Source organism: Phodopus roborovskii, unplaced genomic scaffold (assembly GCF_943737965.1).
Source record: "Phodopus roborovskii unplaced genomic scaffold, PHOROB, whole genome shotgun sequence".
Classification (NCBI taxonomy): Eukaryota; Metazoa; Chordata; class Mammalia; order Rodentia; family Cricetidae; genus Phodopus; species Phodopus roborovskii.
In genome coordinates this window covers 36,478,183-36,490,674 of record NW_026126517.1, presented here as the reverse complement: position 1 = coordinate 36,490,674, position 12,492 = coordinate 36,478,183, and the positions used below count along the sequence as shown (strand labels likewise).

Genomic DNA, 12,492 nt, shown 5'->3' with positions numbered 1-12,492 from the left:
ACCCAGACGCAGTGGCTTGGATCTAGAATCCTAGTGTTCCTGTGGTGAGGTTAAGAGGCAAGAGACAAAATGAGTAAGCAGCATGACAGAAACAGGAAAAGACCTGGCTTCAAAATAAGGTACAAGGAGAGAATGGACTTCCCAAAGTCTTCTGTCCTCCATACACATGGGTCACACACCCAATCCTCATATACATGAGATACAACACAAAAACACCAGATTAAATAAAGAAGTAGTACTGTCAATATGATCATCAAAATGAGGTACCCAAAAAACATACTCAATAGATAATGAAGTGCTGAGAAGATAACCTTAGTAAATATGAAATATTAAGCATACCTACAAAGTACTAATAAAACTAGATTACACTAAAATTAACCTCTGTCCATCAAGACAATTTATTTTTTGAGTCAAGACTTGTTATGAAAGCAAGACTAGGCTTCAACTGGTGATCATCCAACTGCTACCTCCTAAGTGCTGGCGTTGCTTGCATATACCACCATGCCTGGCTCGAAAGACACTTTGTTTTTTGAGGCAGGGTTTCTCCATGTAGCCCTGGCTAGCCTTGAACTCAGTCTGTAGACCAGGCTGGCCTCAAACTCAGAGATCCCTCTGCCTCCCAAGTGCTGGGATTAAAGGCATGCCCCATCAGCAACAACTCAAAAGTCACTTTTAAGAAAGTTAAAACACAAAAACAAAACCATAAAATGTAATACTTACAACAGAAATAACTGATTAAAAGATTTAGGCAGGATTCAGAAAGAATTAGAAAAAAGATAAACAACCCAAGTATAGAAAAATATAAAAACACATTTAGCATACCACAAAACAAGGTTATTTTGAAGAATGAACCTACTTGTGCACATTAGAGTCACAGGACAGAGGTCCAAATTTAAGAAGTGGCATGCATGTATATTATGATGGCTAAAAGTAAAGTATGTGACAATACAAGTACTGGGGAGATGGTGAACCTTTCAGAAATTCCTGTACACTGCTAATTGTATTTCAGCCATTTTGGAAAATGTTAAAGATATATCCCATGACCTAATAATTTCACCCTTAAACATTACCCTAATAAAAATGTGTGCATGTTACCTATTCTGCCAAATAAAACTCTACTGCCCATAAGCAGTACACTGGATAAACTGGTATATACATTCTAGAACAGGTTACAGTAACAAAAGTGAGCTGAGTTACAACTAAACACATCATGGATAAGTGTTATACACATAAAGCTGTCTGAAGTGTCAGGTAGAAAATAATCCATGTTATACAACATCAGTATGCGTCTCAAAAAACAAAACAGCACTGTGCTCAAGGACAGTGACAAAGAACTATTTGCTGCAGTCAATTTTTAAATGCCTGGTCTGTTTTTAGGTACCCTGTTTTGATTTTGATCATCTTATATTGGCAGTATCTATGGTTCTATTGCACTTGGGAGACTGAAGAAGGAGGAATGCAAGTTCAAAGCCGGCCAGATATATACAGTGGGGGGGGGGGGTAGGAGGAGACCAGATACAGTGGGGAGGGGGAGACCAGAAACAGAACTCTGATTAATAGGCCTGGGTTAGAATGCTACCAGCCTAGTATATAGTTGTTTTCCAAAACTAGCAAAAACACTGGAGTCCAAATGTTTTAATGTGAAGGATTCTAAGTGATGACACCTTTTGAAAGTTATTCTCAGTTTAACTAACATTACTATTTTTTTCTTAAGATTAAAGTAGGTAACAAGAAGAATAGAAAATATAGTGCTAAAATGATTATGGCCTAGGGAGAGAGTTTGCTATAAAGTTCATAATGAAAAAAGGACACAGGAAGGAATAGTATGGCATAACAGATGGACACAAATTCAATCTTGTCACAAAGTTGAAGAATGATGACTATGGAGTCTGAGTATGCAGGAAGATACTTCCTTCATGAGGAGTTATGATACATATAACTGGGGTTTGTTTGTGGGTTGAATATATCAAGAGGAAGAACTGTGCAGCATCCAGATACAAGTAGACATAAACAGCTGGAAGCACAAATCTTAGAATCCTAACAGAGAATTTACTCCAAATAGGAAAGTAAAGGATCACTATTGTCATTCATTGAGACACAAAATCAGGAACTGAATTCTCACTATGTCTGAGGGATCATCTTTTCTAGAAAAGAAAGGCCCTGTATCCTGTAGTTTTTCTAGAAGACTACCAACCTTGCATCTTGCATGGTAGTCTTGCATAAAGCCCACGCTTTGTATGACACAGAGATACGAGCTAGTAGGTATTGAGGCTGATTCAAAAAGTTGTATCCCAACACCTGTAACTATGGTTCATCCCATAATGAGAGTTAGTAAAGACTTTAAATATAACCACTATATGTTTGCATATATCGTCAGACTTTCTGTGTAGTGCAGTAAGCCAGTCAGAGTACTGTGGTACATGATTGTCTCTCCACTCCTTCCCTCCTCTCCCTCTCCTTTTCTCTCAGCTGAGAATTGAACCTAGGGTCTCAAGCATAATTGAGGCACATATTCAGAATCACTCTTAACAGGTTCTGAATATAGTTCACAAATTTCCAGTAGGAGTATGGAGGCATTCCCATAGGATGTACAATGTGGACACTGCTTTTGTAATAGTTCTAAAATGCTATTTGCCCTTTCCACTTACTGACATTTACACTAATTAGATAAAAGCAACAGTGAGTGAACACACACTGTTGACATCTCCACATATTGAGGCAGTGGTACAGAACTGTACTACTAGTCTTCATAGTCTTTTAAGACCATGTATTCACAAGTACAAGTTACTCAGTTTCATGCCATCAGTCAAGTCGTACAATTATTAACCCTAAAGAGTTAAATTCACTGTTTTTATTGATGTATGATAAAATGACAAGTACACCAAAGCACTTCCCTCTGCAATATGCTGAGGGTTGCCCTAGTATAACTAGCTGTATCTGTACAACTACCTGCTTAGAAACCTGAATGACTTAGCTGCTTTTATCTTCAAACACTGGGATGATTGACAAAGTATGATTATTCACGGAGAAGTATGTTTTACAGACTTTGTTTTGACCCTATTTGAAAGGAACCTATTAATTTCAAGTGACAATTTTTGTCACTGATAAGCTCTCTAAGCAAATAGTAGAATTTTAGAAAACATAACTTCCCTGAAAGTTTGACAGCTTCCCACACAATCTCAATGCCATCAGTAAGAATTTAGACAGAAGATGCTCTCCCATCTTAAACCAGCAGTTTTCAACCTATGGGTCATTACCCCTTGGCAAACCTCTATCTCCAAAAATATTTACATTAAAATTCATAACAGTAACAAAATTACAGTTATGAAGTAGCAACAAAAATAATTTTATGGTTGGGGGTCATTAGAATATAAGGAATGATATTAAAGGGCCATAGCAATAGGAAGATTGAGAATCAGTGACTTAAATGGTAATGGCATTGTACACAGAGATGACAGGTCCTATATGACTGTCAGGAGAGTAAATCTGGAGCTACCACTCATCTTTAGTTAGACTACTGACAGAGCAGTAAGAACAGTCAAACAGAACTGCCACACAACACTGAATAGCATGCAGAATTCTGTTTATCCTTTCATTCTTCTCTAGATAAAGGTTGAGTCTGCTCTGCAAGAAAGTTTACCGTACAACTCCCCAGATGGAGTTGTAGTCTAAAGAAGTGAGAAGAATATAGGATACCATGTGTATGACTGAAATTTTAATATAAACTGCACTTAAATGAGACAGAAGCATATGAAAGAAATGTAGTAATGATATGCTGTTAGGTTGATATTCTGAGGAAAAGGGACGCTTGGTATGGTAGAATCGACAGTTTCTACACAGTTACTAGTAAATAATACCTAACAAGTTAATGCTTCCCAGTAAAATGAGTACATAGAGACAGGCATTTTGAAATTAGTTCCCACACAGTTTGTATTTTATGTTTTTACTCTTCTGTTTCTCCTTTGCATAAACACTGTTTATAAAGAGAGGCAGAAACAACAAAACCTTGTCTGACAAACACTTAAGTAGCTAAAAGCCCTATTTCTACACTTGGAAGATAATATCAGAGTCATATTTATAAACAGATACATAAGCATTACTCATGATAGATACTGAAAACCACAACAGGTATTTCAAATAATAAAGTAGATTTTCTAGGACATAGCTCATACAACAGAATGAATCTGAGAAGCTCAAATCTTCAATTCCCATCTTTTAAAGATTTAATCAAAATAGAAACTTTTAAGGCAGAATTACCTAACAAGGAAAAACAGTATATTTCAAATGAACACTGTTCATAGAAAAAGTGAAGGACCTACAGAAAGTGATTAAGAAAAAGGCAAGTGAAGGCTGATCAAAAAGTGGGCCCTGAACTGGGTTTGAACATGTAAGGCAGACAGGCACGAATGACTGACAGCGTAGAACAATTCCCGGATGAGTCAGACACAATGATGTGAAGTGACTGTGACACATTGCAATATTAATACATACCGAGACTGAACTGCGGGTAATGCTCATAAATCTAACTGCAATTAGTACAGGTTTCTGGATTAGGAAGGACATGAAAAGGAAAGCAGAAGGTTAGAATGTACATGTCATTGCCTCCTTAAAAGAGAAGGCTAAACCTTTCAGTGGAATGAATATATCCATTCTCTGTAGTACTGGGGAGGAGGGGATGCACAGCTTTTCCACTTGCTTTGAAATACAGTTCTGCAGTAAAGAAGCTCTTTTCTTCTTCCTTCCTTCCTTCCTTCCTTCCTTCCTTCCTTCCTGCCTTCCTGCCTTCCTTCCTGCCTTCCTGCCTGCCTGCCTGCCTGCCTGCCTGCCTGCCTAGGTAGGTACTAATATATTAGACCTCTGAATACTGAGCTAAAATCCTTAATACAGAAAAAGTTTTCTGTTTATATGCAGTGCCAGGGATCAACCTTGTCTTAAAGGCAAGCATTCTATCAACTTATGTAAAGCCTCAACCCAAATTTCACTTTTAGATAGGATTTCTATTTTTAATGCCTTGGGGAGATGTGTAGGTCATATCCTATGATGAATGTGCTAGCCAGTTGTATGTCAACTTGACACAAGCTAGAGTTATTTTCAAAGATAGAACCACTGTTGAGAAAAATGTCATCAGACTGGTCTGTAGGCAAGCCTGTGGTTCATTCTCTAGATTGAAAATTACATGGGAGGGTCCAGCTCATTGTGGCCAGTATCACTCCTGCTGAGCAGGCTGAGCAAGTCACAAGGGACTTGCCTGAAAGCAGCCCTTTTCCCAGTTTCTGGAAACTCTAAACTGAAATAACACTCCCCCCACACCAAGTTGCTTATAGTCATTGTGTTTTATCACAGTAAAGGGAATCCTAAGATTCATTTAATGCCAGGGTAAGCTTGTTTTTAGATATCTTCCACTAACCCTACCCTCTGTTGAACATGTGTTCTGTGCAAGGAAGCTGAAATAGGAAAGGAAGAAGTACAGTTATTTCAACACCAGTCTAAACACAAATTATAATGACATGGAAGAAGCAGTGGGAGTCCTAGTAAAACATGAAAACTGAGAAGCTCCTGTTTTGAGAGATTTGCTGGGCATCTGAAGTAAGTGCCTGCTGCACAATGTTATTTTACAACTGAAAGGAGGGGTAACAAGTAGACAAAAGTTAAACTTTAAGGCATCAGTTGTTTACCGGAACTTCAGATCCTACTGATTCTTAGTTAATGGTAACTGAAGTTTTCTACAGAAAGGTCACTGGTTACAATAGAAGACATTAAATCCAAAAGCCAGTAAATGAAAAAAATAAATTATCACTTATTAGTTCATCTCAAAACCCAACAACAAATCCCTAAATAAATCTTTATTTGATCATAGAAGACTCAGAAATGGAATTCTGCTTCTGTATTAACAAGTACTTTAGTTCATATTCAATTCCAAATGATTAAATTCTGTCAGAAATCTTGGAAGGACCATCAAAAATGATATAATTGAGAATAGGAAAAGATAATGGAAGGATGTAGAGATAAAGTTAGGATAAAGTAAAGTTTTCATGGCATGGATAGGTAGGCAGGAAGATTATAAGTCACACAACTTTTTATTTGAAATATTTAAAAAATTCTGCAAATTTAATTACATGTATTCTCTATATATTCTGTACATATAGCTAAAAATAACTTAAACATCTTTAGATATTCATAGCACCTATGTTTCTTCTGAAAAGTTCCTTCTATGCATACTCCATGTCACAAATAGTCAAAAAAAAAAAAAAAAAAATCAGAGAAAGCCCCTCCCCCTTCACCTTGGTTCCATGTTTTGCATCTTACCATTGATCTACGAATCAGTGATAGTCTGGTCTTTGCTTTATTTTCAGCAAATTCCAGGCTACTGATATCTTTGAGACGAGCCTTATATTTATTCATTTGTTCTACAACAATCAGTTCCACACAGCTGAAACAGGAAGAAAGAAACACTGTTACAAGTGGATATCTACTGATGTGTGGTATCCCTACACTACTTTGAACTGAGTGTCCTAGACATCTGAAGGGTGAAGGAAGTGTCCTTTATTTATGAGCTCAAACAAAAGATTCATAATGGTGACTAAAAACTGTGTCTGCATTTTAGAAACCAACTGAAAATAATCACAAATCCTAACACCCAGGCTAGATACCCAGATCAATTAATAAATCAGACAACTCTGGGGCTGGGATTCAAGCCCTTAAATATTCTAAAAGTTCCACTGCACTCAGATTCAAGGGGGAAAAAAAAGGCTTAAAAAGGTCAGGGTAAAATGTGGGAATACTTAAGTATTATAACCAAACAGGCTAAGAATCATAAGATTGTGATTAGACTACATGCTTTACAAGGAGATATAAACTATAAATAACTTGACAAAAGAGAAATCTATTTACAAACTATAAGTAATCCTAAATTGAAACAAGCCTTGGAATACCTAAGAATCTGCTTAAAGGCACTGGAGTTTATGAAATCATTCACTGTGTTTAGTATTTGGATAAAAAGAATTACACCAACTAAGATCCTATAGAGGTGAATGTGGATGGCCTTACGTGGTAGTCTTACTGATATCTTGTACACTTTGTAGTGGGTCAGTAGTGTCAGGGCAACGGAGAATGCAAGGTGCAAATACAATGGCCAGAGCATTAGCAGACATTCGATTAGTGTCTTCCTGTAGAGCAATCCTAAGAAATAAAGCAAAACCAACACAAGTGAAAAGGAGATAAAAATAAAATAATAGTGAGAAGATATGGAAAAGAAAACAGTATGTAAGTTTAAGGAAGAGATCATAGACTTATGCCCCTTTACCTAGAAAATGGACTTATTACTCCCTGAAACAGTCTGGGTCATAGGACAACATATAGCATATCAGGGGAAATTTGTGACAAGCTGCTTAAGGCCAACGTCATGAACATGTCTGCAGAGCTGAAGCTGTGGTTTTTTTTCTAATTTTTAATAGATGATTTATTTATTTTTATGCATATTGGTGTTTTGCCTGCATGTATATCTGTGTGACAGTGTCAGATCCCCTGGAACTGGAGTTACAAAGACAGTTGTGAGCTGCCATGTGAGTGCTAGGAATTGAACCCGAGTTCTCTGGAAGAGCAGCTCTTAACCTCTGAGCCATCTCTGTAACACCTAGACTAGAAGTTTTAAGGCATTTCCAAACATCTCACACAAGAGGGTTGTAGTCCTAACCTCTTCTACTATTTACACATAAAGAAAGAAACCTACTACTGAAGCCTCTAATCAGTAAATTCCAGAATAGCTGAACCCAGCTCCCATAGACACAAACTCTTTTGTAGTTCAGGTGTCAAAATGGCTAAGTTACTTGGTATCACCATGAAGTGGGAGAGGCTACATGCAACATTCACTCAGCAAATTTCTGCTTGAAGGAACCCTATCCCCCTCTTTAAGGTACAAAATTTAGAAAGCCAGAAAGGTGTTTATTTGGGGGGGGGGGAGAAACTGTTGTTTTTTAACATTGGTAAGGAGCAAACCAAGGTTTCTGTGCATGCTAGGTAAGCATTCTACCTCTGAACTACATTCCCAGGCAAGGCACTGACTATATATATACATGTTCTTTAACTGAATAGAATCTTGGTCCCCCTCCCCCCCCCCAAAAAAAAGGCTAGACACAATAGCACATAATCCCAGTGCTTATGAGTCTGAGACAGGAAGGCCAGCCCAATCTACAAAGTGAGTTTTAAGACAGCCAGAGATTCATAGTGAGACCCTGTCCTGGAAAGGGGGGGGGGGAGAGAGAATAAGAAGAAACTGTTAAGTTACCTAACTAGATGAAAGATAAGGCGTTCCAGTGTATTGAGATGAGTTCGGGAGAGCTGATCAATTACTGAGTACACACCACGGATTGTCTCCTTTCTCTCCTGAAGGCCTAAAAAAATGTTAAGAATGATGATAGCAAGGGCACAGGTACTCTAGTATTTCAGCCATTGTGTGACAGACTGGTTTCACTGTAGTGAGATATCCATCCTGCCCACACCTGTTACACTGACCAATCCCATTTGAGTGTGGCCACAGGTGCGGATGTGAGGCAGTAGGCTGGTCTAGAGTCCCAGACCCCAGCTCAGCTCGCTCTCTTGATTCCAGTTGGGTTACAGAGAGCAGCCTGGGTATGGATCCTTGGAGCTAGAACTTGTAAGACACTGGTTTCTTGTGTAAGTGACTTCTCCAAGAATAAAATATATAACCCATATTTTACCAACATCCCATTATTTCACATTAAAACTAACCAACTGTTACATGTAGTTATAAATTCTTAGGTCCTAAATACCTCTATATCAATATACAACATATTTAAAGCACAGAACCCAACTGGGTGGTAGTGGCACATGGCTTTAATCCCAGCACTCAGGAGACAGAGGCAGGCAGATCTCTTGTGAGTTCGAGGCCAGCCAGGTCTACAGAGCAAATGCCAGGACAGGCTCCAAAATTACAAACAGAAACTTTGTCTAGAAAAATCAAACAAAATAAAATAAAATATTAATATTAAGCACAGAGCCCATCTGGTATAAAACAGACAGCTAGCTTCATAGCTTCAGACATAGTTCTTACTTAGAATCACCACTGAATATTAACCCAACTTAAAATGTCCTACTGAATATTTTACTGTTTTCAGTTACTTTTTGAGAAGCAACAAAATGGCTTACTTAGAAACTTTTAGAAGTATCTATAAAAAGTCAACATTTGAATAGGTAACAGTACACACTGGCAGTTTTAAATTGGCTGTCACAAGCTACTATAGGACTTAATGAATTGTTTATCAAGTATAGGACTTTCTTTTTAACCCAAGAATCTCGTGCTCACCCATAGCTCGAAGAAATTCCTCATAGAGTTCAAAAGTCATAAGTGGATTGGGCAAATCACGAAGCCATTGTTTGAATACACTTGCAATGACGTGTATGTTATAGTCATCTAGGTTTACATTTTCAGCATCTATTTAGAGACAATGGTTAAATAACTAGGCCAAAAACATGCAAAAAGATTTAAACAGTTCACAAAGTAAACCTACTAATCATGTTTCTTAAACTAGTGTACATCTTCCACAATCTAATTACATGCTTGGAATGGTCGCTTCTCAGGGAGAAGTGTTTGTGTCTATATTTTCAATATCTGCTTTGAACGCAAATGTAAAAGATCATGTTTTAACGGAGGAAGAATCAAGCTGCTATATAAGTTTCTAAGTGCTTATTTTCAGTTTTGTATTTTTCTTGTAGATTGGCTCATATACCTTGCTCTTGAGTACCAATGCTTTAGAAATCCAAAGGGAAAGTCCTAAAAGACATTTTCTAAAAGCAAGGCTAACCTTAAGTAATTTTGGGAAATGAGAATTCAGGGAAATGTGATGGAAACATCTTCATCCTGTTTTGCTTATAAATTTCTTAAGGATATTGATTGGATTTACATTTGTTCTTTAGCACAGTTCAAGAGCCAAACCTGACAAATACCCATAAACTAGAGTAGACCAAGTTCTGACAGAATTTACTGCCTGAGTTTTATCAGGCATTTTCTGTCATTTTCATACTAATTCATTTCTCACTAATTAGTTCCTGAGAAAAACCACTGTGTTCTTACTCACACAAAGGTAACCTTTGTAAATTTGGTTCAAAAAGAACTATTTTCTTTTTCTAATAATAAAATGTGTTGAGAATGAAACCAAAGGCAAGCCCTTGCATATACTCTGGGATTAAGCTTTACACTGTAAGTGCTCAACTCACCATTAGTTTAAATAAGATCTCAATGTAGACAGGAGTAGGAAAATCTACTGCAAAGTACCACCTGCAGTCAGAAAAGTGAAGACTAACAGGAAGTGCTTTAAATTATGGCTTCAAGAAACATAATTAAATTCCGACATGTTCACTTGTTGTCAATAAGTAATTAAGATAAACTGTTCAATCAGCCTAGTTCCTTATATGTAAATGCAGATAAATGATGTTCCTAAGTTTACAAGACTGTTTCTAAAGATCTTTGTTATCTTGCATCAACATTCCATTTATCTCTCTGAACCTAAATTTTCCTCTTCATAAATTAGGAATATCAGAATCTAATTAGTGGGGCTGAAGAGATGGTTCAAGGGTTAAGAGCATTGCCTGCTGTTCCAGAAGTCCTGAGTTCAATTCCCAGCAACCACATAGTGGCACACAACCACTTGAAATAAGATCTGGGGTGCCCTCTTCTGGCCTGCAGGGATACATGCAGGCAGAACACTTTATACATAATAAAACACATCACTGGGCATGGTGGTGGACATTAAAAAAAAAAAAAAAACCTTAAAAACCTACTAAGTATGTTAAATAGATTGAGATCTTTTTTCCAGTACCTAACCATACCTTGTACAATTAACACTGTCAACACAGTAACTAAATACAGCCAAAGACTCAAAACAGCATTTAGAGAAGCAATATGTAATAAAAATTAAATAACTTTTTAAATAAAGTATTACATCTTGGTTAGGATGAGGGGCACATTTTCTTACCTGTATCTAGACCTTGTCGAAGCTCCTTGATTTTATTAGTTGAACCAGATTTTCGATAAATACCTTCGGTATAAAGCCCATGCATTTCAATGTAGTTTATGAGCTTTTCAACTACTAATGGAACAGCTCGGTCTTCACTAGTCAAACGGGACAATTCAACCCCAAATTGTCGAGATGACAGCTCTGGATCATACTAAATGGAAGATAAATTTTGTTACTAAATGCATTCAAACACTATAGAACATGCTTAGTCAATCTTTAAGGAATTACTTGTTATTTCTGTAGTTTTACGCAGATAACCTCGGAGTTGGGAGGAAAGGGAATTATGGTTTAAAAAGTATAAATTGATGAGATACTACTTTCAATCATCTCTACTGGGAATCCACAAAAGAAAACAAAGACTAGAGGCAGTGGCAATGGGCTGCTACTTTCTTCCTGTCAAAAATCAGTTCCAGCAAAAGATAAGGTTAGTTGTGGGAGAAGGGGGTTCAATTTTGTATGCAAAAACACCCAAAACAAAAACCAACTTAAAACATTTGCCATATACTTTGGAAAATCCATTGAATTTTTTTCTAATGAATTAACTTGTTAATAACTTCTAAAACATAAAAATACTTTGCCATTTCAAAGATAAAACTTTACAAAAATCTTATTTGCAACTATTTCCTAAGCAAAGGCATACCCTTAGTGTTCACTGACATTAGTGACATATTTAATAGCACACATGATTAACTAATTGAAGTGGCAGGCAGGGAAATTATCAGAGAAAAATTAAGCAATTCACACACAAAAATGCCAATTCCCAATTCTCTAAGACAGAAACTGTTTCTAGAAATCTTTTCTTTCCTTCTCCTTTACCTATCTGTGGCTTCTAACCTATTTTTACTTTCAACCTTCATCCAATCAGTATGCAAGCTTTTAGTCACTCAGCCAACTTTTTCTCAGCTGAGTCTCATCACCTCTTTCAACTGCTCAATTAACTAACAGTATCATTTTCTCATTCTTTAACATGTCTTATTCAAGCAATCTGCCTTGCTATCCTCAGACATTTTCAGTGGCTAGTTAATAGAAATAAAAGTTAAGTGTATGCTTTGTTGAGACTCAAGGCCTTACTTATGCTAATCCTGATTTCTCTTTCTAGTCTTAATTGATACATTTGTCATTACGTTCTGGGTATCAAGTAAACAAAAGTAAGAAAGCATTTCCCCTAAAACTATCCTATGACACTACATTAGCATATGATAATGTAAGATTTACTGGGTAATTATAGAAACACAGGAGACAGAACAGGAAAGACAGGGCTGGGTCTGTAGCTCAGTTGGCCGAGTACTGATCTAGCTTGCATGAGGCTCTCTCTATGTTTGATCTCCAGCACTTGGGAAGGAGATGTCGGAGAATCAGAAGTTCCAAGTCCTAGGCTACACAGAGTTCCAGGCCAGTCTGAGCTACATGAGACCCCATTTCACAAAAACCAACCAAAACAAACAACAACAAAAAAAAA

At 37.1% G+C, this 12,492-nt stretch overlaps 2 protein-coding genes across 10 annotated transcripts in view; both read right to left on the bottom strand.

Annotated features, from left to right (window-relative positions):
- Myo9a (myosin IXA) overlaps nt 1–12,492 on the bottom strand; it is a 207,475-nt gene that overhangs the window by 12,127 nt on the left and 182,856 nt on the right. For 7 of the 9 annotated variants that reach the window (XM_051197651.1, XM_051197652.1, XM_051197649.1 and 4 more), the window contains 6 exons: nt 10,992–11,184; nt 9,323–9,451; nt 8,285–8,390; nt 7,048–7,179; nt 6,307–6,430; nt 4,492–4,545 (listed from right to left, as the gene is read on the bottom strand). In XM_051197651.1, the coding sequence (XP_051053608.1) occupies nt 4,492–4,545; nt 6,307–6,430; nt 7,048–7,179; nt 8,285–8,390; nt 9,323–9,451; nt 10,992–11,184 (738 nt within the window). The remainder of the gene's footprint in view (nt 1–4,491; nt 4,546–6,306; nt 6,431–7,047; nt 7,180–8,284; nt 8,391–9,322; nt 9,452–10,991; nt 11,185–12,492) is intronic. The other 2 variants (XM_051197655.1, XM_051197658.1) reach the window with 1 other exon arrangement.
- Nucleotides 1–12,492, bottom strand: part of LOC127231843 (leukotriene A-4 hydrolase-like) — an 820,404-nt gene that overhangs the window by 757,188 nt on the left and 50,724 nt on the right.